Source organism: Mizuhopecten yessoensis, unplaced genomic scaffold, assembly GCF_002113885.1.
Source record: "Mizuhopecten yessoensis strain PY_sf001 unplaced genomic scaffold, ASM211388v2 scaffold2671, whole genome shotgun sequence".
NCBI lineage: Eukaryota > Metazoa > Mollusca > Bivalvia > Pectinida > Pectinidae > Mizuhopecten > Mizuhopecten yessoensis.
This window is the reverse complement of record NW_018404662.1, coordinates 118,799-145,100: the sequence shown is the minus strand read 5'-3', so window position 1 is coordinate 145,100 and position 26,302 is coordinate 118,799. Positions and strand designations below refer to the sequence as shown.

Below are 26,302 nucleotides of genomic sequence, written 5' to 3'. Positions count from 1 at the left end.
CAGAGATACAGAGGTGGATGTATATTGATGTTACACATAGACAGAGATACAGAGGTGGATGTATATTGATGTTACACATAGACAGAGATACAGAGGTGGATGTATATTGATGTTACACATAGACAGATATACAGAGGTGGATGTATATTGATGTTATACATAGATAGATATACAGAGGTGGGTGTATATTGATGTTACACATAGACAGATATACAGAGGTGGGTGTATATTGATGTTACACATAGGCATATATACAGAGAAGGATGTTTATTGATGTTACACATAGGCAGAGATACAGAGATGGATGTATATTGATGTTACACATAGATAGATAGACAGAGGTGGGTGTATATTGATGTTACACATAGGCATATATACAGAGAAGGATGTTTATTGATGTTACACATAGGCATATATACAGAGAAGGATGTTTATTGATGTTACACATAGGCAGAGATACAGAGATGGATGTATATTGATGTTATACATAGATAGATATACAGAGGTGGGGGTATATTGATGTTACACATAGGCATATATACAGAGGTGGATGTATATTGATGTTACACATAGACAGAGATCCAGAGGTGGGTGTATATTGATGTTACACATAGTCAGAGATACAGAGAAGGATGTTTATTGATGTTACACATAGGCAGAGATACAGAGATGGATGTATATTGATGTTACACATAGATAGATATACAGAGGTGGATGTATATTGATGTTACACATAGACAGAGATCCAGAGGTGGGTGTATATTGATGTTACACATAGGCATATATACAGAGGTGGATGTTTATTGATGTTACACATAGGCATATATACAGAGGTGGATGTTTATTGATGTTACACATAGGGAGGTGGATGTATATTGATGTTACACATAGGCAGATATACAGAGGTGGCTGTATATTGATGTTATACATAGATAGATATACAGAGGTGGGGGTATATTGATGTTACACATAGGCATATATACAGAGAAGGATGTTTATTGATGTTACACATAGGCATATATACAGAGGTGGATGTTTATTGATGTTACACATAGGCATATATACAGAGAAGGATGTTTATTGATGTTACACATAGGCATATATACAGAGGTGGATGTTTATTGATGTTACACATAGGCATATATACAGAGAAGGATGTTTATTGATGTTACACATAGGCAGAGATACAGAGATGGATGTATATTGATGTTACACATAGATAGATATACAGAGGTGGATGAAGATTGATGTTACACATAGACAGAGATACAGAGGTGGGTGTATATTGATGTTACACATAGGCAGAGATACAGAGGTGGATGTATATTGATGTAACACCTAGGCAGAGATTAAGAGGTGGATGTATATTGATGTTTCACATAGGCAGATATACAGAGGTGGGTGTATATTGATGTTACACATAGTCAGAGATACAGAGAAGGATGTTTATTGATGTTACACATAGGCATATATACAGAGGTGGATGTGTATTGATGTTACACATAGGCAGAGATACAGAGGTGGGTGTATATTGATGTTACACATAGGCAGAGATACAGAGGTGGATGTATATGTTTAATCTTACAAACACACATATGTTAGTCCATAATGATATAATTGACCTACCGAGGTTAGTTTATATTAACGTTATAGACAGACAGACATATAGAGGTTGGTGTATATTGAGGTTGCACACAGACAGATAGACAAACCCACACCTCTACACACAGACAGACATTTATAAAGGCGTAGTTTATATTTACAGTTACACCAGTATCAGCATAAAGTAATGTTACAGACAAACAGACATACAGACGTTAGTTTATATATTTTCGCCCATGTGAGGTTGTATAATTTGTATTGCAGCAATGTTACAGTTGTAAGCTAGATCTGATTTCTGTTACTTCACTGTATACTTTTCTTATAGATTAGATAAGTGTGTCTTTGTGGGTTTGACGAGGAACATAATGGCAAGTGCTTCATGCGGTGTAGGGAATGCTCATCCTTCAGGAACAAAAAGATTTTTTTTTATCTGCGGCTCTGATCTCAACCGGTCCGCAGGACAAGTTAATTTACACCATGTCTGAAGTTTTTCGTCACTGTGTTCCTTTAGAAGACCAGTCAAAAATGGCTAAAGGGATCATAACTTCATGTAAATTTGGTTTGGAGCCTCTTAACGCCACGGGAAAAAATAATGGCATGCCCTTAGGGATGGCCACAAAAGACGAAATGGGTACTAGAATATGTTAGGTTCTTCTGCCGTTTCCCCGTGCCAATGTTTACTTAACGTGATGACAATGATCACCTAACGATCATAAACAAGTACTGTTTGTTTTGGTGATAATTATGAATTAAAGATGGCTGCATTGTCTTTTGAATGGCAGTGACATTGTCAGCCCCAAAATGCAACCATGCTGATTTTAATTAAGCTTGAAACAAATGATCCTCTCATGGCTGGGAAAGACTTTGGCTGTTGTTTGGCTAATTAAAAAACAAACATGGAATCCGACGTATTTTCACATTCAATACTGTCTGTTTGTTTGGTTAACTTAGTATTTATTGTCTTATTAAAGATGATCTAATGTCAATTCAGCAGAATGTAAAACTTTCTACTAAGAAAAAAACCCTCATAAAATTATTCAGATCCCTTTGGCATCTTACTGTTTTGTATGGCTTGTATATATATATTGCTGATTGTGGTTGTAGGATAATATCACGTAGTTCGATATGTCTTGTTGTTTTCAACATTTGCTTACAATAAAGATACTGCAGAACTTGTTTGTTGATTTTTATACAATCGAATACATATGACTATAATGCTATATTGTGCATTCACTACAGTTTTTTCTGTTACTACTGAACCTCGACAGGTGCATGCATTATTTCAAAAGATTTGTTATCAAATAAAAAGATAAGAAAAATAATAATTCATAATTCTCGAATTACAGACTATCTATATGAATTTATTTTTATTTTTTAAACTCTTTTCTTTAAATAAGTTTTTGCAAATATCAACCAATCATAACTGCATGAGGCTAACAAAAGTGTAATATTTAATTGGAATATATGTATAGGAGGCTCTCATACTTTGTTTTCTCACCCAAAAAATGCAGTTTTTATAGCAGGTTCCGGTTTTCAAATAGGGAAAACAACTACCTGCGCACAGTATAATCAGTACTGATACCAAAATCAGATTTGATAAAAGCTAAATTACTGATGGCGAATGATTTTAGTCGGGCGAAAAATTGTCTGAAATTTTTATCAGCAACGAAGTCATGAAACAAATTTCAGGACAAAGGTTTAAAATATATCCAATGAAAGTATCATATTCTGTCCATAAATATACAAAAAAGTCCTTCCATCAAAATCTATTTTTAACGATATGCCACTGGTGTAGCCCACAGTATTTATCCAATCAAGGTGTCTTTGGGTTTAAGAGAGAAAAAAACCCAGCCATATATATTAAACGATATAACGACCGACTTCAAAACTAACATCGTTCAACCTCTTACAAAATTTTACCACCTTGTGTGAGCGCTGTCGCTCGTCTTGATCGGTTTATCAGTCATATTACTTTTTACTACTCCGCACGATACAATAGCATACCTCATACCAAACTCCATGAGCGCCTTTCTTCTTTTATTGAAGATTTCTTTTATATGAAAGTGGAACGGCAATACATTTGTTAGTTGTGTTATATATGTTTGAGCATATTTGGTGGGAAAATCAAAACAGAGGCCAGGAGAAAATAAAATAGAGATCAAATTGGTGGAATAATTGAATTCTGCAATATCTTCATCTAGTGCGGTGCTAACTTTTCCGGTGGCATACTATTTGGGGAAAACTGTGAAGAAGACCTTTGTTGTCGTTGATATGAGGCTGAATATATCGGAGAGCATACCAGGACATGTAGAAAAAAATCTAGAATTTTAAATATATCGACGATGTATTGTCTTTATATAACAGGAACCGTATTAACCACGTCGATAGTATATACCCTCCTGAACTTAAAATCATAACAAATTCTTCATCAATCGCTTACCTCCATATTTACTAACAGCATGGCCAACAACAACAACGGCGTAGTACTAAGTTGCATGATAAACATGACGATTTCATTTACACCTTTATTTAACTCTCTCTTTCTTGATAGTAACATCTCATCCTCGACTTACGTGTTCTTCATGTTGCTGTTTATTTTATAATGCCAGCAATATCACGATTATTGTGATAAATGTAGAATGCTGACAGTCAAGCTGACAACCAACGGTTTCGAATAATGCAGGTTAATGAAGACTCATGTAAGGTTTTTTTTCTATTTCATTTGTAAATATCCTTTTCCTTTCCAAAATGAATTTCCTTTACAGTTGTGGGATCGCACAACGTTACACGATGTGCGGAGGGCGCACGGTGTGTGAACGATGTGCGCACGATGTGCGAACGATGAAAAATTGGACGATCATTGCTTGCGCACATTTGTGCACACGATGGACGAACGTTGTGCGATAACAATCGTGGTTGGTATAAATTGAGGAATGCATTAACAATATAAAAGGTTTCGTGTTTAAACATGTAAACTTGATTTTTGAAATATGTTTCTATATACTAGCTGCATCTATAAGCTTATCTTTAAATTTTCTGTCTATACTGAATTTATAATGGTGTTTTCGGTGTTATTTGAACGACCTTAATCGACATGTAAAATTATAACACAGTTCCCGTATACAGGTAAACATACCATGTAGCTACTTTGTACATGAACCTGGACCGTACTTGTCCCCGCCCGGGACCCTTACGTAACTCATCGTGGTGTGCAACTCCAGGTGAAGGGGATCTATAAGCCAAACCGAATGCAAATAACAAATACTAATTGTCCAGTTGTGTTTTCATAACGGACAAACGGTATCACACATCAGCTATATGTGTCAAGCACAGGCCAGGTAAAACTCCGGTCACTCATCAAAATGTTATTTACTTGTTCTGTTACCTAGGAGCCAAACTCCTTCTTGACAGTCTAGCGGTCACTGTATACTGTGTAACACGCATTGTAAATGTGTATATACTCTTTAATTATTGTGATGAGAAATCTCAGTAATATATACAGTGTACATGTACATTATTGCATACGAGCCTTCCGTATTTATTTAATTTCGTAATATTGATCAACAAATTGTACCTAATCGCACAGTTGTGCGGAGAGAAGCGCACAATTTTGCGCACCATGTGTGGACGATGTGCGGACGGTGTGTGAACGATGTATACACAGTGTTCGCACGCTATTTTTGGTGCGTTGTGCGGCCACACAACTGTAATTATGCACATTAGTATGTCTTGCTGTTTGGTTGTCAATACTCTGGCATCTGGCTTTGACTTGACTAAAAAGATAGAATATGTTTTAACGTTTACACACCTTCCGACTACTCAGGAGTTCAATGCCATCGCATTGAGCACATTGTAAATGAATGTACCTCAAGAGTCAAGAGTCAAAAAGCTTTATTTAACGTCGCATATACATGTAACATAATATACATTAGCACTGTAGTGCTATTCTTGCGACAAAACATATATAAAATTTAACAATGATCACAGTACTTATGCATAAATATAAAAACAGGACAACAATTCAAATTATTTTAAATTTTAAAAGAAATAATTTAATAGTGAAAACTTGAATGTCACACAAGTGTTACCAAAGACAAGTTAAGACACAATCATAGTGTAATGTACATATATGCTAATGTAGCAAAGTGTAAAAACAAAAATACAGGATATACACTAATATAGTGTGAATTAGAAAGAGGCAATGTAGTCATAGATTGAAACAGAGAGTTATAATTATGATATTGTCAAAAGTAATGATCTTTTAAATAATGGAGCTCAAGTCTAAAAAGTATCAAATGTATAATTAGTATAGTACTGAAGTATATTAAATTAAATAACAAAAGAAACAGTGAAGCTAATGAGTTGTAGTGGAGTATATGTAGGTAGATTCAAAAGGGGGACAACTCACACTATATGGTGTGTGCAGATAGCACATGAGCATACCTTATTGTCCCAGGTGCGAAGCAGCCTACGATATGACTTACAGTTTTCAGCTAATCGAAGTTCATTTGGTAGGCTGTTCCACATGGGAAGCAGCAAAACGGAAAGATCTCTTACCATATGTCGAGGTGTTCACCTTTGGGATCTTTACCAGGTTATCTTGTCTCAGATTGTAAAAAACTTTTTTACTCTCAACAAGATTTTGTAAAATTGATGGAGAAATATCATTTAAAATTTTAAAAACCTCAGAGACCATATCTTTCATACGTTTTACATGAAACATATCAAGTTTGTGTTTTCTTAGAATATCAATGACTGGGGAAACATAATCATTTTCAATAAAACAAAGTACTCGTTCCTGAACTTTTTCCATTTTCCTGGTATTTGTCAATGTACAAAAAAATAAAATAAAATAAAAGACTTAAAAATGGTATTTTTTCCTTTCTTTGTAAGATTGTTTCCCAGTCTTTTTACAACAGCAAGTTGTTAAGCAGCATTTCTACAAAGGCGAGATACATGTACATCAAATTTAAGAAGAAAGTCAATATGCACACCTAAAAGTTTCACACTGTCTTCACAAATAATCTCAAGGCTTTCAATATTAAAAGATTTGATAGAGTTATTGGTCTTTTTGCCAAAACATATTGCCTGGAATTTCTCTGGATTGGCCTTCATACCATTAAAATCAGACCAGTCTATAAGAACTTTGGTCTCTTTTTCTAAACAATCTTTCAAATATAAATAATTGTCACAAATCTTAGAGAGCGTGTTGCCATCTGCGTTATTGTATAAAATACATCTGTCTACAAAGGTAAAAATATCATTCATAAAAATATTAAAGATTAGAGGTCCTACAATAGAACCCTTCTTTACATCAGTCCATTTGCTTGTCTCTGGCCCCAGTCTGACCTGCTGTTTTCTGCCACTCAGGTAGCTGCTGATGAAGTCAATAGATGACAGTCCATAAGCTTGCAAGTTCCCGTTTTCCATAGAATTGTTTTTCTTAAAAATTGGTAAAACCTGTGCCTTTTTCAGAACATCAGGGAATTGGAAACAGTTACACAATGGTTAAAAAGGGATGTTATGACAGGTGTAAAAGATTCTGTACCAGCTTTTAAAATCTTGGCAGAGATACCATCAAAACCAGTGGTTTTTCACAATCAATGAATCACTTTTTTAATTCACATGAGGCAAATATGTTATAACCTGTAATGTTGGTTTGTTTGATAACAGCTTCGATTAAACTAAACAAATAGTATCAAACCACGACCTGTCTATCTAGTTTGATGATGATGTATCTGCAATAGATCTAACTGATTTAACCAAACTCCTGGCAAAAGTTTATTTTTTAAATGATGGCAATCAAGGTAGAGAGTCAAACGTTGTAAACCTGTTTAATCACAATATGGCAATTTCGACCATTCAAGATTCATCAATTAATTGTAATAAAGGCAAATTGTTCTTAACTAGACAGTTATACAACATTGTTACATATCAACACCAATATTCCTACAGTATGTATTAACAGGACAACGGGCAAGGAAAACAAACTCATACAATCCTATTACATCTCATAGATTGCATTCAACATGAACAACGCCTAGCTGAAAGTGCTATACTGGGCTTGGTCGAGCACGTCCCCTCATTCATTTAAGCTGAAGCTCCGTTTAGAATTTTGTTCTTGTACATTTGTATTTTCATTCATCATACCAAATGTAGAAATAAATGCAAAAAACAATTATCAATTATTTACGCTCCGTTAAAAATGACATCATAAATATTTTTATCTAGGTTTCGCAGAAACACCACAATACATCATGTCATCATATCTTATTACCTTCATTTCTAAAATAATCGCCTCCGAGACAATGACAAAGCTTTATTGTACAGCGCGTTTGTAAGTGGGTCTGTAACACTACCACCATGCCTATTGTAATGTACATGGTTTTCTGGCTAGCTTTGTTCTGCTTACATGTTAATGATATTAATAAAATATGATTTAAACTTTGCTGTTGTACATCCACAAGTTAGAGTTTTTGGTATAGGTTTACATATTGTTAGTTTGTTTGAAATAGGCCCGTAGATCGATTACAGTATATTCCACAACAAAATTGACTGCTTATTATGTTCGGGAGACTCGTAATATAACTAATTCATGAAAACATTGATGCCAAAACAAATGAACAGTCATTTTTCTCATTGCTATTAACATCACAGCTGTTCGTTATGTATGTTTCACCATGTGGATTATATTTTTGTTATTGTTATATCCAAACAAACTTGGAGTGACGTTATTTTAGATACGATAAAGCAATTTTAAAATAACTAATGTTTTGCTTGCAGTGGGACAGGGACCTTAAAAAATTCTACAGTATGATTTATGTACTGACATATTACAGTATGATTTATGTACTGACATTTTACAGTATGATTTATGTACTGACATTTCACAGTATGATTTATGTACTGACATTTTACAGTATGATTTATGTACTGACATTTTACAGTACTGACATATTATCACATTTTACAGTATGATTTATATACTGACATATAATCACATCTTACAGTATGATTTATGTACTGACCTAATGATAACATTTTACAGTATGATTTATGTACTGACCTAATGATAACATATTACAGTATGATTTATGTACTGACATTTTACAGTACTGACATATTATCAAATCTTACAGTATGATTTATGTACTGACATAATGATAACATTTTACAGTATGATTTATGTACTGACATATTATCACATTTTACGGTATGATTTATGTACTGACATAATGATAACATTTTACAGAATGATTTATGTACTGACCTAATGATAACATTTTACAGTATGATTTATGTACTGACATATTATCACATTTTACAGTATGAGTTATGTACTGACATATTATCACATTTTACGATATGATTTATGTACTGACAGTTGGAAAAGGATCGTTAAATTATCACATTTTACAGTATGTTTTATGTACTGACATTTTAAAGTATGATTTATGTACTGACATTTTATGGTATGATTTATGTACTGACATATTGATCACATTTATGTACTGACATATTGGTGTAAGGATCGTCCAGACGTTTGTCTAGGGTGTAATTTGTTTTTAGATACCAAACAAAAGCCATCTATGATAAATTTACTCGTTCTCAACTGGAGCAACAAGTTATCACCACATAACCTAACCGAGTATAGGTGTAGTCAAGTTGACATTATGGAGCAATGTCAAATATACACTTTGTATTATCGCCGCTTTTGAAAAAGAGTCACTAAGTCTAATGTAATGATACTTCCTAACACTACACAGAGAATGACAATACCCATAACACCTATTCCCGCTGAGGATGTTCTGGTATCCCATGCACAGGTGTGTTTACGAACGTAGTTCGACGTAGTTGTCTTCGGGACTGTAAGTGTTTTCTTGAGTTCGTTGGTTATCTCCAGCAAAATTTCAGGGGGAGGGAGATCTGAATCCGAATATGATGGCGATTTACAACAGGAACAGTTTAACATAGATTCACTTCCACTTCTTTGTGTTTGACTGGTGGTGACGTCACTAGTTACATTTGACGATACGATGATGCCATCTGTACTAGTACTTGATTCAGTGACGACTTTTGTGGCAGTTGTTCTACGTGTATTTGTCGAATCCCCGTCTATTAGTGTTTCTGAAAATAAAATCAATTATCGCTGAAAGATATATTTTGAATCAGAACGATCACGTTATATAATGTTTTAATAATGCAACAAGAAGACTGTCGGAGTTGGTGAGACATGCTTTACCGAAGGAGATACCAATGTCCGAACAATAGCATTGATAGGTAATTTGGTTTGGTTTAATTTTGTTTAACGTCCTATTAACAGCTAAAGTCATTTAAGGACCTGCCTCCATGTGCATAGTGTATGCGTGCTTGCGTGTGTGTATGCGGGAGACCGGGTATGTTGGTGTGCTTCATAGGTAAAACATGGCAAGTAAAATACAAAAGCAAGATTGTCAAAAATATTTTGAAAAATCAATAATGCTGCATAGTTGCATGACATTTCAGTAGAGCATGTCATTAATTGACTAATGCAAAGATGATAAAATAATCTTATATATACATAAATATTTAAATGTAATCTTAAGGCTACTAATACGAAAACCCAAAATTTGGTCGTACGACATTAAGTATGTCTCAAATATATCGTTTTTTGTAGTATAAACAAAGTAGGTCAAATCGAATAATAACGGCAGCATGGCAACTCTATATAATAAATGCAGTGAAAATAAGTAAATTAACATTTTTGTTTGAACAATGTAATGTATACAAGAACAGTTGACTGTATTTACAATGGTTTATTTACGATGAACATCATATATATTTCACTCATAAAGCGATTACCGGTAATTTAAACGGTGCTTCGCACTCGTGATAACTAACAATATCCAATAGGAAACCAATTATTATCTAAAATGTATTTACCGTTAACATTTTGTGTTGTTGAGATATCAGCCATAGTTGAAGTTGAGTATTCCTAAAGAAAGAGAAAGAAAAATAGGCATTGATATGTTCGTATCAATTATATCATTTTCTTGAAGATATATAAATAATAGATATATCAAAAGATCTGCTATAAAAAAACACTTACATATTCATTTTCTTTTGAGATTTTATATTAAGAGGAGACCCAAAAATACGTCTCAAATTATTTGATTTATTGGCGTATTCTATAAATTGTGTTGAACTGAAAAAAGGACCTACATTAGTTGTTCAGTCCTGTAGAACATTGGTATTTCAAATATCTCATAAATCGATATAGCTGACACAGCACGTCTAGAACCGCCAACAAACAATATCCAAGTTCTTACTCCGAGACATCCTTTAGTCAAAGTCGGCAATTTACAGTAAAAACAACAATGGACAACAGGTATATAAAGCGTAATTAAAAGCATAACTCCGTAGGTGGGATTCATACATTTAAGTGTGTGATTGTTGTTCTGTCAGTATATCCACCCAATATCATGGCTGAAGAACAGTTTTAGAAAGTTAATTGCATAATCCGATTCTAAAATAGTAAATATATTTAGATTTCAAAGGAGGAAAAAACGTCTACCTATCAGAATATGTATAAATATTTACATTCTTCACTGATATTCACTAAATAATCAATATTCTCGGAAAACTGGAGATATTTTCTCGTACCCTGACCAAAGAACGTGACAAGTTTCCATGATGTCCACAACATTACATGTGGACGGATCTATGCAAATTTTCAGGGAAAGAGACCCAATTGTGTGACGTCATCAACATTAGATGTAGACTGAGTTAACGAAGCATTATACCCTGACATTCACTCAATAACCAATATTCTCGCAAACTATAGCTATTTTCTCGTACCCTGACCAAAGAACGTGACAAGTTTCCATGACGTTGACAACAATACTTTTGGGTGGAGCTATGCAAATTTTCAGCGAAGAAGACACGATTGTGTGACGTCATCAACATTAGATGTAGATGGAGTTAACGAAGCATTATACAAATTTCAGGCTGTTACTTTTATTGAACAATCGAACGTTAATATGTTATGAAAATAAAGATTTGTGTCCGCTGATCAGACTTTTGTGTAAAATAGTCATCATACCTTTCAGGAAAAGACTTTTAAGATGAGGATATTTTTCTTCTTCTCTATTTTGGACAAGCTTATAGGGGATATTTCTAGTTGAGCATAATTGTATTTATCAAAGATGGTTTCGCCATATACTAGAACACTGACAGGTCAGTAAGGGCCCCGTCTTGTGGCAATATATCCCCATTAATCATCAAGAAGCAATCTGCCCATATAGCAGAGCTTGACGTTTGATATGTGGACTTCAAAAAGAATCGCAAGGAAGCAAAATATACATTTTACATGTACTATGATGTGAGTCTTGTTTCCTTCCACCTCCATATTTGCTGGGCTAACAGAAATGTAAATACCGGTATTTGTTAGCTTTGATTTGTTTTATTTAACCTGATCTATCTCCTCCATCAAGAGCCAGGGTCAAAGTCAGAGATCCACTTTGTCTTTGACCTTTGGACCCAAATGACCTTGACCATTAACCCAGTGACCCTGATCTTTGGTCAGTTGACTTATTCTTTAATTCCGACCAACTTTGCTCCTTAATATCATAACAAAATGTTCATCAGTGAAAATACAAAACTTGACCTTGACCCTTTGAAACCCGTAACCTGGACCTAAGGTCAGTTGACTCTGTGTTAAGTTCTGAACAACATTGCTTCATAATGTCATAACAAAATGTTCATCAGTGAAAACATGTAAAATTTGACCTTGACCTTTGAACCTAATGACCTTGACCTTTGAACTCGACTTTTTACCTCAGTGTGTCTCTTTATTTAATTTCGAACAACTTTGCTCCATAATGTCATAGCGAAATGTTCACCAGTGAAAAGCTACAAAATTTGACCTTGACCACTGACCCGATGACCTTGACCTTTGGTCAGTTGACTCCTTGTTTAATTCTGATCAACTTTGCTTCATAATGTCATAACAAAATGTTCATCAGTGAAAACATGTAAAATTTGACCTTGACCTTTGAACCTAATGACCTTGACCTTTGAACTCGACTTTTTACCTCAGTGTGTCTCTTTATTTAATTTCGAACAACTTTGCTCCATAATGTCATAGCGAAATGTTCACCAGTGAAAAGCTACAAAATTTGACCTTGACCACTGACCCGATGACCTTGCCCTTTGGTCAGTTGACTCCTCCTTGTTTAATTTTGATCAACTTTGCTTCATAATGTCATAACAAAATGTTCATCAGTGAAAAGATGTAAAATTTGACCTTGACCTTTGACCTTGACTTTTTACCTCAATGTGTATTTTTGTGAACTAAACATCTTGACCAAGTTTCATGTACATCGGTCGATAAATATCAAAGTTATCAGTCAGGAACAAAATTTGTGGACAGACGGACAGACAGACAGACAGACAGTGATTACTATAGGGCACCCGTATCTCCGATACGGGGCCCTAACTAGTGAATGTAATGTATATAATGATATAAGATCATCCTTATTTAATGTAGCAAATAATATAAGTAATGATTTTGAAAGTCTTAATAACACTGACAAATTTCATTTTATAATGTCTTCCGAGGAATTACAAATTCCACTTGCAGAAGACATAGCAGTCTATGTGATTAATTCTAATTTTAAACAGTGTCTTGTAAGCCATTTTAGGCTGAATATTATATACAATTACATTTTATGAAAATAATCCTCCGTTTAAATTATAATTAGCTATTAGTTAGCAGACCTCGCTGGTAGGGGACTCCCCAACCCAAATTTCACTACAATGTAGAACTAGGAAATTATTCATTTTATTTATCACCATTGTTATTGTTTTTTTTTAAAGACATCATGTTTTAAGGCAGTAAATGTAAAAGAAACCTTTTAACTAGTATAGTATATAATATGTCAGTACAAAATCCAGGAGTCTGTTATGAAGGGGCTGTCCCAATCACCTGCTCTCTGGATTGGCACATGTGATAGTTTGTTTTAATTTATCATTTTTTTATGTATAATAGCTGTTCTTCACAAAATTATGATATGGTCTATATAGTTTTACATTAAGATGATTGATCCCTGTTATGTAACTATATGATTTTATACTGTGTAACTATATACTTGTACGATGTAATTGTGATGTATTACACTATAATAAATAAAATTGACTTGACTCTACTATAATATAAACGTGCTCAACCAGCAGGGTGTAACTAAGCACAAACATCTACATTTACCTACAACTCAAAAACTTCAACTTTCTTAGAATACAGTCGGTCATTGATGTTCTCAACAGAATGTCAAAAACATGTTTGTGTTTTGGTTTCATATTTATGAGTTCACTTTGCCTTATTGGATTTCTGGCATACTCAAGCGTACAGATGTATACTCTCTATCAAAATTTTCATTCCAGTCTAATACTGTGTACGACTTTTATATTCTCTCCCCAAATAAATAGAACATTTTTTGCCATGGTTCAACGAGAAGAAATTGTTGAAAGACTGATGCAATGAGTATCCACACTTTGTACATAATCATGTGGGCTATTTTGTTTTGTAGATCTACATGGAACAATCCGCATTACCTCAAAATAAGCACTGCTGCAGAATCTATCAACTGTACTTTTATGATTGTAATCTGACTTAATCGTGCAGTTGCCATGCTGGACTTTGTAATGGTCCACAATGCTCTCTATTTCTTTCCTAAGTTGTTGCAAAGATCCATCACAGTTCCTTTATGGCATAATAACAGTGTGTTTTGTTGGATCCAATTGTGTCGTTAATTGGGGATGCCATGTTACCCCAATGAACGGTTTTGACCATGTTGTTGATATTTTCAGTTGCTTTGATATTCCTTTGGTACCATACCAGGCCCCGTATTCATGAAACCGTTTTCATGATCAAATTCAGATTCTGTGTTCAAGTCCATTTTTTGGTTCCCGTGATACATTATAAAAGGTATCACATGATATGGAAGTATTTTGGAGAGACGTAAAGCTCAATACTGCGTTTTAAATTTAAACTTGATTTTTTTGTCCTTGCTACATGATTTAAATTTGATTTTTTTGTCCTTGCTACATGATTTAAATTTGATTTTTTTTTCCTTGCTACATGATTTAAATTTGATATTTTTGTCCTTGCTACATGATTTAAATGCGTTACAAAAAAGTTGGATGGAGCACAGAATCCATGCTTGAGCATGAAAACGGATTCCTGAATACGGGCCCAGGTATTATTTACATTAGCTAGAACATCAATGCTGACATTTTAGAGTCAAAATGTTTATTCATAATTATGTTTGCGCCAAACAGCTCAGGACGCTGACTTGCAGGGTCACCAGAAGGAGTGACCGTGTGAGCGGCAACAACCTTGTCATTCCTGATTCAAGTAATAATGACATCATTCTGTATTTTCCCCAGCCATGCCACGTGTCTGATTATATAAAAACAACTTTGTAACTGTTCATTTGATCTTCTTTATCCTGATAGTCGTCCGTGGTGAGCGGTGTAGCAGCATCGTACGGTGTCACAGAAAACCTCATGCTTTCTTTCAAAAACATGCCCATATCCCTATATTTGCTGCCTTACAGAACCGACCAACATGTTACCCCCCCCCCCCCCCCCCCATTATGTGTGGTGAGGTACCACATTTAAGTGTGTGATTGCATTTATGTTGAGTTTACAGATGTCAAGCAAATGTTGACATTGCATTTTCTATATGTGAATTGGACATTCGATACATTTTTTTGTGTATTATGTAAAATTCTGATAAATGATATATATAAATATGTATCTATATAACTGTTCACTGATCTATAATATATATATGTATATATATATAACTGTTCACTGATTTATAATAAATACATGTATCTATATAACTGTTCACTGATCTATAATATATATATATATGTATCTATATAACTGTTCACTGATCTATAATATATATATACATATATGTATCTATATAACTGTTCACTGTTCTATAATACATATATGTATCTATATAACTGTTCACTGATCTATGATATATATATATGTATCTATATAACTGTTCACTGATCTATAATATATATATGTATCTATATAACTGTTCACTATCTATACTATATATATCTGTGTATCTATATAACTGTTCACTGGTCTATAATATATATATATGTATCTATATAACTGTTCACTGATCTATTATATATATATATATGTCTCTATCTGTATCTATATAACTGCTCACTGATCTATAATATATATATATATATCTATATAATTGTTCACTGATCTATAATATCTTTATATGTATCTATATAACTGTTCACTGGCTGATCTATTATACATATATGTATCTATATAACTGTTCACTGATCTATAATATATATATGTATCTTTATAACTGTTCACTGATCTATAATGTATATATGTATCTATATAACTGTTCACTGGCTGATCTATAATATATATATGTGTTTCTATATAACTGTTTACTGGCTGATCACGAATGCGCTGTACTAGATCGTGACTTCCTTGATGTTTCGAACCACAGGCCTTTGTTATGCGAGCTACACATTCCTCTTCCTGTTCCTAGGGAAACGTGTTGTAATACTCTGACGCGAGTCTCTTATAAGTGGATTACTTCTGGAGATTCTAAGAATGTTGATGTTTATCGCGATAGCCTGGATGAATGCATCAGTAACTCGTCGTTAGTGAACATGCAAGAGCTTTGTTCTGAGGACGATGTTGAGAATTACACCAACGAGCTTGTGAATTGCATTCAGCGGACTTCAGAACGTGTGTTACCGAAGCGTAAATTCTGTAGATTCCTTAAACCGTACTGGAATAATCATCTAAAGGAACTCCATCGTAATATGTGGCGGTTGCGTCTGGAATGGATCTCTCAAGGACGACCTCGGGACCCCCTCTCCAATACCTTTAGGCTCTATAAAAATGCAAAGTGCCTATTTAGGAAAAGACATCGTCAGGTATCAGAAGACCATATTGTAAACCTCAACAACGACATTGAGANATATGTCACAGTACACAGATGGCGAGTATGTCACTTGATGATCATCAATGTGTATATCATCTGTTGTTTTGGACTGGTGAGAATGAAGGTAAAAATTAAAAACTTCATCTTACTGTTCAATTGTTTTTCACATTGGATATTTTCCCCTTCATTAACAGTTTTATTGAATCCATTTTTGTCATCACCAAAGTTAGCCGTATATCGCATTGTCAAAGTCACGGCGTGTATTTCTTTTATTTTTCCCGTTTCTGATTACTTTGCTTTATTGCGTCACCAGAGTCGTCAGATGTCCTGGAATTCGCATATCGAAAATTCTTGGGACATAATTCCGACCAAAATGTGACCCTCTTTGTTAGAATCACGTACAGATTATCTCGCTAATTCAATAGCAAATGGTCAGAAAATTGCTACCGGGACCTTGATTATAAGTGTTATAGAAGAACGAGTACAGACAGTACAAACTATCTTGGTACATAATGACTTGAACTCTGCAGATGCAGTTGTGTGTAAGTAATGGGCTGATGATCCATAGGCTACTGAAGATGCTAACATTTTCTGTTTTGACCATCACAGATAGTGCCCCAGAGAGTAACACTACCTCTCGGGATGTAGCAGAATGATGATTAGGTTGATTACAACTGTTAACATTGTTTCTGTAGTCATTGTGTAAACAATTTAAGTTACATTTGTATTTTGGCTTGGCTTTAATACGGAAAACATCCAAATCATCTGGATTGCATGAAGACAAATACAAAACAAAATCTGGAAAATAGTTATCTCATCACGAGACAAAAGTAAAAGTAAGGTACATATAGAAAAGGAAAAATAGTACTAATGGGAAGAAATGAAAACAGTGGTAAGGTTTGGACAAAGTGTGGTTTCACACAAATTAGGGACCCATGTCCAGATGACCAATTACATTCGTCAAAAATGGATGTGACATTACATTAAATTGACATTTATAGAAATATACATTATATCACAGTTTTAGAAAAGTATTTAAGGATTAACTTGAATTTTTTCATGGAAATATAACACAAAAAACCGGAGTGTACTCTAAATAAACCGCGAAGAGAGTACACTCGTTTTTTTGTGTTATAGCTCCATAACAAAATAAATTATACTCAAGTCAATCCTTATAATTTAATCTATTATACATTATCCCTGTGGAAATCCACTTTTAATGATGGACTCTTTTCTCTCAGAAATTATTACGCCCGCTGTATCGGCCAATCAAAAGCGACGTTACAAACGGCGACGTCACTTTTTTACGTTATGGGCTGATAACATAAATTTTAAGCCAATGGAAATGCTTGTTACAAGCAAGATTAAATTATATACATGTTGTATCTATATTTTCTGAAATTTTCTGGATTGATATTTTGGGAATATTCTAAACTTACTTATAAGGTTAATGATATCAAAGCTAGATACGCATGTGTACATTGTACACTGATCATGTGCTGGAACCCGTGCTCATGCTCACAATATTTTTAGGTCAAATTTGTCAAATTTTCTTACCTGCGGTTCTTTAACGGTCACGTTTCCAAGTCCGATTGATGAAGTTATAATAGTACTATCTCTTTCGCATATCATGTGACCCCCGAATGGTGACGTATGTGTTATTTCCACAACACCAGAATTCACGTTCTTTACCCAGGATGTCGAATACACTGACTGTTCGATAACCTCCCATGGGGTAAAGGAGGCCGAAAACCTGGTAAAACTGAATGTATTGACTTGCATAGTCTCCATTACGAGTGCTATGGAACAGCTACGGAATCCTGGTGGGATATAAACCGTATATTTACTGACATAGTGGTAGACGGGAGTAGGGAAGAGCATCGCTGGATCACCATGGCCAACACCAACAGGAAAGTGAGCTATGAGTACCGGTTCATCCGATATGACGTAAACTCGTTCACACGTCATGCTAAATAAGTAGGTTTGAAATTCCTGGATCAGATGGTAAAGAACAGGTCCACATCCAATGCTTGAAATGTTTGCGCCACTAGCTGCAGCAACGAATTTGACATAGTCACGTAAAAACTGCGGTAGATTCCGTCGAACGAGTACGTACTCGCTCCCCCACGTAGCTATAGGAGGTACCATATCCGCCATGTAATCGCGCAAACCGCCATTTTGAATTGATGTATACGAGCTACCAGAAATAACAGAAAAGCTTTTTTTGTTTATCGATATAATCTTCACTCCACTCAGATCAGACGTTGACTGGATTTGGAAAGTCTGTAATTCGTGTAAAATTAACGTCATTACGTCACCTGGGCCATAATAGGTTCCGTCAAATTTAACCAAAGCATTAAAATATCCAGGGAACGTTATTTCAAGAACAGTATTATCCTCTCTAGCAATAACAGTGAACTGGCAAAGAAATGTTAGAGTACAGTATGTAATGATAATATACTCAGTACCAATTTGTGTATAATTTCTAGCAAGGAATATATCGTTGCTGTGTTGCGTAGTTGACAATCCTATGATAATAAGCTCGTTAACATTTGACTGGATGAGAATACCTTTCCCATTTTTGCCTGTTCCCGTTATCTCGAAATCTGCTGTATCTATTTCTATGACGATGACATCTTTCGGAGGGACCAGTTCTTGTCTTGTTGGGAATGTCAAGATACGGCGAGCAGATATATTCACAAATACTCCTGTATCTAAAGGATTCACCACGTTGATATAAAGCTTGACATTTTTGTAGGTGTTCTCGGGGAACGCTATTGTTGCTATATCGTGCGAGCCAACTGTAGAAAACAAACACGTTTTATAACATTATTTTCATAATATGAATTGTTCAAGCAGTGCTGACTGATCCTCATATTAATTTCTGAACACGTTAATTTTTGCTACTTTTGCCTGTTTGACCAGTCACGTGATACACTAGTGTTTGTTACCGTACGACCCGTGTCTGGTCACGTGATGAACTGCCACTGTTTGACTAGTTACATGCAATGTAATCGAACACACCTAGCTTTCAAACATCCTGATATGATGACTGTGGTGGAGAATAAAGGATATGCTTCTGCCTCCACAATCAATAGGCCTACTTGAAGATATGAACAACGAACCAGTGTTGTAGTAAATGAAAACAGCAACTCAATTTGCTCTAAAAACATTACCAATGGGTCGGTATGAAGTGTGAATGAATTAATTACATGTTTTTCATTGGTCATGTTGGTCACGTAACGAAACACTCAGCAGAAGAACGGTTTCCTCTGGCCTAGAAAACAGTTCCTCTGGCCTCGGAAACAGTTTATCTGGCCTCGGAAACAGTTCCTCTGGCCTCGGAAACAGTTCCTCTGGCCTCGTAAACAGTTCCTCTGGCCTCGGAAACAGTTTATCTGGCCTAGAAAACAGTTCCTCTGGCCTCGGAAACAGTTCCTCTGGCCTCGGAAACAGTTTATCTGGCCTCGGAAACAGTTCCTCTTTCCTCGGAAACAGTTCCTCTGGCCTCGTAAACAGTTTATCTGGCCTCGGAAACAGTTCCTCTGACCACGGAAACAGTTCCTCTGGCCTCGTAAACAGTTTATCTGGCCTCGGAAACAGTTCCTCTGACCACGGAAACAGTTCCTCTGGCCTCGTAAACAGTTCCTCTGGCCTCGGAAACAGTTTATCTGGCCTCGGAAACAGTTCCCCTGGCCTCGGAAACAGTTCATCTGGTGGGTTCCATGCAACTCCTTGGGAAAACGGTTTTGACTGTTGCCTGATAAGGCATGACAATTTGAAATACTTATCTGTTTGATTCCGTAGTACAAACAAGATAGACGTAGGTGAAATGTTCATTCGTCAGGATCGGCTAACATTTTTGTATTGGGACAGGCATGGCAGTATACACTTTAAGATGACGGCGTCGCCGATTTCACGGTACCTTAAATTTGTTTCAATTGTTTTTTATTTCAACAAGTTGTTTATGTAGAAAAGGGAGAAGCTCGTTTTGTATCCTATATTTTCTGTTCTATAAGGACGAGCTGTCATAACACAATTAAGTAATATTTAAAACAATATTACTAAAACGAATTGGCCTATTTCTAAAGCATGTTGCATTTAGCTTGATATCATTTCGTAAACCAAAAAAATCCAAATGCACACTCAATGAAGAGGAAAAAATTAGATGAAAACTTTTACTCACCATCACACAAACAATAACACAAGAACGCTAATATGCTGTTCGTTATTGCCATAACGGTTGCTATTCCTGCAACAAAAACCAACATCACACTCTTAGTTCTGTACTTATAATTTTAAACATTTAATTATATGATGAAAAAAATCCGAAAAAAAAACCGAAGAAAAATATAGATATCGGGAACACTAGTGAGATAGTTTGATCCAAGGACTTTGCAAGGAAATCATGATATAGGTTAAAAAGGAAGCAACCTTTATTTCAAACCGAGATATATATAATATATTATAAATAATCAGAAGTTCGGTATAAGAAAACTGTCGCAAATATTTTCTGACGTTAGGGCGATCATAACATTAATATTGAATATACTTTATTCATTTAAGAAAAAATGACACTCTTGTTGGCTCGGATGGAAGTGCGCAGGTGCCAAAGGTACAGAGGCCGAAAGACATCAACACGCAGTGGCACTAATTTGTATGTCGATTTATATGAAGAGGAAGCTATGTCATTTGAAAAATAGCATTCTGTACGTTTAGTTATTTTTTATACTAAGTACATTTAATCTGTGTATATATAAATATTCAGTTTGACTCTACGTCAAATTAAGATGACCGTGGGCAACAGTTTGCCCTTTAAAATCTTAATAATTGGAAATATCCTTTGTTTCGTTAAACAACTAACGAAACAAATAGCGTAATTAGTCATAAATTGAATTTATGCTGAACTCTTTCAAAGTTTAAGAAATAAGGATGAAACTAACATAAAGTATACAATACTCACAGTAAAGTTCTCGTGACCAACTGGAAGTAGCTGTAACGTACATGTATGGTTCCTTCGTGATATTAATTATTACACGCGAGTTTTGCCGCTTTTAACTGTTGTTCGCTTTGGGACATCAATTAATTATTAAAAGCAAATAACGAACTAGACTATTAAAATCGATTAATTGTGTAGTGGGAAATCATTACTCGGCTTCAATCGGTAATTTGATAACATGCTATCAGTGACGTGTGCACGTGGTGTACCATTTATACTGATAAGTCAATTTGTGCAAATTCGACTTTTTTACCCTTTGGAAGAACAAAGGGATAGATGACATCAATGATATCCTACTTTATTAATCCGTCGAAGAACAAAAGTATCCCTATCAACTCTTCAGTGATTCCACATCCGTTGCTTCAAAGCTTTTCAACTACAAGCAAACGCTACAACAGTTGAATTTATATAGCTTTTGAATAACTCCTACCTCAACGTTATTGGTATACATCTCCACACAACTATGGCCTATAGCCGGACGCGTACTTACTGACAATCTAAATAGGATCCACGACAGCTATCATTGGAGGGTCTGAAGTATCTAAAGACTCCTTTCAGCGATTGAAATTTGAATTTAACACGTATAAGTTTCATGGACTCAACAAGACCATGGGCAAACGGAGAGCATGATGAGTTGGACTCACTTTCGGAGTTGGTTAAAACTTTCAGGTCCATCATTAAAAAAAACAGCTTGAAATCCAAAATGAAAAAAAAAAAAAAAACGCAAATCTGTATTTCTTCACCCCGACGTAAAAATTCCAATCAACGATCTGTATAAGAATGTGGTAGTCTTCAGACGTCTATTATCTTAATCGTTGTTCGCAAACACTGATTATCTTTGTTTGATATCCAAGGACATACGACTGGTGAACGATCTATTCAATACCTATTAATGATTGAGGTACGGACCTGCTTCCTTTGAATTTGATTCCGAAACTTCACAAGAATGTTTCTTCACAAAGAAAGCTGGAACGAAAAAAGAAACGGGTGATTTCCATGATTCCATTCAGGAGCAGACCGATGATCATGAGGTCAGTGCAGGAAGAATGTGAAAATTAAGGGTTATGTAGAAAAAAAACCCCAGATAAATATTGAAACTAAGCTCAAAAAGTATGTGGTTAGCAAATAAAAACTGATTAATGTTAGTGCGTTGGGAGTGGCCCTTGCACATTCACAGTATTTGAATATTACCTGCAAGTTTGTGTTGTGCATTATACTTCTCTGCTTTCATTGCTGTATAAAACTAGTTAGAGTTTTATTTACATGTAAAGTAGTCTTGTGTTTCGGCACCTGGCCTCATATTCGCTTTCGATAGCTTTGCTAATATTGCTTTTAATGCGGCCTTCTGTTGAATAGGATATATCTGTTTCATGTGCTCACTGATGCCCAACTGATATTGAACACTAAAGTTAGTTCAAACACGATCACAGGATAAACAAATGGTTGTCCTGCAATAAAAACGACCCCTCTGTATACTTACCGATTGACTAGTGTTAATTATTTATAAGAGACTGTTTTGATATCCTAACGTATGACATGTGTATATAGTTCACAATACTCTCTAGAGATCTCACAAAGAGTGTTACTTCACTGAAATGTTTACGCTTGATACTAACGAGACCTAAAACGGGAATGAGTTGCATATTATCAATATCGTTTTTGGTTTTTTTGCTTTATCATCGCGAAAAATATTTCGCTGATAATATTTAGCGCTGCATCGGTCGAAGGATGTGCTACGTTTGTATACCCAGGACTACAAATATGGGGATAAAAATACGCCCATCTACTACATAACAAAAAATAAACCAAACTACATCCATACATGATAATCAAATTAGTATAACAAATGAGGAAGGGGAGGGTGGTGGTTTTGTCAATTCAACGCAGACCCGGCTACGCGTGGGGTTAACGGAATTGTTTTCGGCACCAGTAACCTCCCCTGCCCTGTGCACAAAACCGATCAGCGCTAAAAATAGTTATGTTAATGTTGTGTTCATTTAATATGAGACAGCGGTCAGATGAAGGGAACGAGAGAAATCGGGTTACAACAGTGAGGTTAAAACAAAGAAGCGTTGGAATTATGTCAAAATAAACAGACGCTTAAAATTATCTGTAACGATCAATCCAATCTGATTAAAATCATATCCTAAGTTCTCTACGTATCACGTGATACGTAGAGAACGTAGGATATGATTTTAATCGGATTGCGATCAATCGCATATCGCTCTAATCAGCATTAATTTTACGGCCGGACTGATCATCATAGCTACTCTGGAAAATATCCGAATTGCGTATTGTAAAAGTTGTAAACATTCCAATATACTAGAGATACTTACCTTAATTGTTGTTTGTTTAAAGGAAGGAATTCTCCAAAACCTAAACAAGGACGTCTCAGAAATCTTATGATTTTTTACGGACTCGAACCTTAAGACCTGGCTTTACTTATAACTGTTCTCATCTTGTTTGAAATGCACCAATCGTGTTTGTATTGCTTAAATGACCTTAGCAATTGATAGGATGTTAAGCTTAATGAATTGTCAGTCTCAAAACTGACTTTGAATGAAAGGATATTATAGTATTCATCAGCAAAAAGATGTGTTCTGCTGTTGTCTAGGGTACGGTGTAAATGACTAAATCGACATGAGAAATAAAAGCGGACCAAAAATTGTTCCTGAAAGAACTCCGCATTTTACAGCTGAACTCTTTGAAGTTCCCATTTATAGAGACTTTCTAAAATCTAGAATAAAGATCTGAATGAGACCAGAGTCATGCAGTGAATGCATATGGAAAGTGGTATTTTTCACATATCTGTAATAAAATGTTAAAAATCTACCGTATCGAAATTTTCCAGAAAATCGAAACATTTCCTGAGTCAATAAGAGTAACGTACCCAGCTATCAATCAACACCGTTTGTCAAACATGTTTTTTGTCTAAATCTAGATGGAAAACCAAAATAGATCTATAATCTTGATTATTTTTAGATTATTTTATTAACCTCGAGTCAACTGACTCATGGGTATAATACATATATTACAAGATAAGTACAACATGTTATGCAATACAATACAGAATAATTACATATGGACATATGTTAAGAGGAGAGTGACTCTTTACGTACACTTGTTCCAAATGTAAATATTTTCCAAGATTTAAAAGTTCCTTTACATTATTGGTACTTAATAGTTGAGTTAGCTTAAACACACTCGGACTTAAACGATAATATTTCTTTATGTACTTTAACCTTAGATTTTCATAAAATGGACACTTGAGAATAAAATGAAACTCATCTTCAATGTCGCCTAAATTACATCTAGTACACAGTCGATTATGACGGTTTATATTATTCCGCCTCCCGACCTCAATATTTAAACTGTGAGAGGACAGTCTATAGTGTTTCGATAGTTTCGTAGGTGTATTGATTTACGTTTTTGTATAATTTTCGAAATACGTAGTAATTATAAGGAATGGTAATTGGTCTGTAATTATTCATGTCTGATTTCGAACCCATTGAGCAAGTGCTATGGGTGTCGTCTCACGTAGCATACCTTTGGTATTTTCCTATATACAGGTAAGGTGTTGGGTGTATGCTAGGTGAGATTTTGTGTCAGTTAGAGAACAATAGGATTTAATTACAGGTAAACTATAGTCTGTACTATAAAGTGTCTTACCATGTGAATATGAACGTATACATAGGATTGATTTTTGGTGTAAAATTTTATTTATTTATAAAATTGTTTGCTCTTCATCTATAATAGTCTTCATCATAATAATAGAGAATATCAGATTAAATGTCCTAACTTTACATAGTATTACAATACATTACAATTTGTTTTATTTAAGTGTCACATATTAAAACTACAGCAGATTGTACAAAAAGTAAAAGCTATTTCAAAATTTAAATCGATCAGTTATCGACATCAAGCAAAATCTGGCTTATGAGACACTAAAAGTCATTATCACACCTTAAAATAAGTAAATTCACTAGCACTGTACATAATTATATAAAGTTAAAACATAGGCGCCTGTGATACATATGATATAAAGCAGCGTCTAAAGTCGATCTTGTAAAGGTGTAACTGGACGAGAATAACCGACCGGTTTCGACTTTTAACTTAAATTTGTTTACACGACATTCCCAACTTCTGCGTTTTCCTTTTGACAACTAATGTATTTTATAGACTAATCTATCGTGAGCAGTTCCATTATGTAATCCTTAACCAGAGCCTACAGACCTCCACTTTCTGTTCCACGTCACAGGAGCTCCAACCAAAATCGCCACTTGTAGCGGGGCACATATATATGCATTCGGCCATTCAATCTCTTTAAAGACGGACTTGTTTGCCCATTTTGGTATTATTTTATGAAAGGCAAGGAATGTCTCTTCCAAAGGGTGTATGAAATGCCATACTGCCTAGAACGACTTTAATAACAAGAGGCCCAAGGGCCTTAGCGGTCACCTGAGTTATACAGCCGTCACACCGGACTGGCGACCCAGGACGTGGAAGGGACGCCATGGACGCCGTAGGGTCGTGGTGAGAACGCATCAAGACGCCGTGGGGACCCCAAGGACGCCGAAGGTCGCAGAGCGACGGCGTTTACTTTGGACTTGTTCAAAGTAAACGCCGAGGTTCGGCGTCCTGAGCCCGTCCTGGCTCAGGACGCCGTGGGATCGCCCTGAGGTCGCCATGGTCGCCGTAGCATCGCAGTAGGA

General features: G+C 35.3%; 3 protein-coding genes across 12 annotated transcripts in view; 1 reads left to right on the top strand and 2 right to left on the bottom strand.

Moving 5' to 3' along the window:
* The window catches only part of LOC110446266 (uncharacterized protein PFB0765w-like), a 19,962-nt gene extending 17,068 nt beyond the window's left edge, over positions 1-2,894 (top strand). For 4 of the 10 annotated variants that reach the window (XM_021491326.1, XM_021491325.1, XM_021491317.1 and 1 more), the window contains exon 13: positions 14-328. The gene's annotated coding sequence lies outside the window, so the exon portion shown is untranslated. Of the gene's footprint in view, positions 1-13; positions 329-864; positions 948-1,274 lie in introns of those variants that run through there. The other 6 variants (XM_021491322.1, XM_021491319.1, XM_021491324.1 and 3 more) reach the window with 6 other exon arrangements.
* A 6,096-nt stretch (positions 2,895-8,990) lies between these two features.
* On the bottom strand, positions 8,991-19,092 carry LOC110446244. The gene is made up of 3 exons (XM_021491287.1): positions 18,149-19,092; positions 10,525-10,576; positions 8,991-9,729 (listed from the first exon to the last, which is right to left on the bottom strand). Exons 1-3 carry the CDS (start codon positions 18,899-18,901, stop codon positions 9,305-9,307), a joined length of 1,230 nt encoding a protein of 409 aa, XP_021346962.1. The 5' UTR covers positions 18,902-19,092; the 3' UTR covers positions 8,991-9,304.
* A 718-nt stretch (positions 19,093-19,810) lies between these two features.
* Positions 19,811-20,431, bottom strand: LOC110446335 (gamma-gliadin-like). The gene has a single exon (XM_021491449.1). The coding sequence runs from the start codon at positions 20,429-20,431 to the stop codon at positions 19,811-19,813; it is 621 nt and encodes a 206-aa protein (XP_021347124.1).
* Between the last annotated feature and the right edge of the window lie 5,871 nt (positions 20,432-26,302).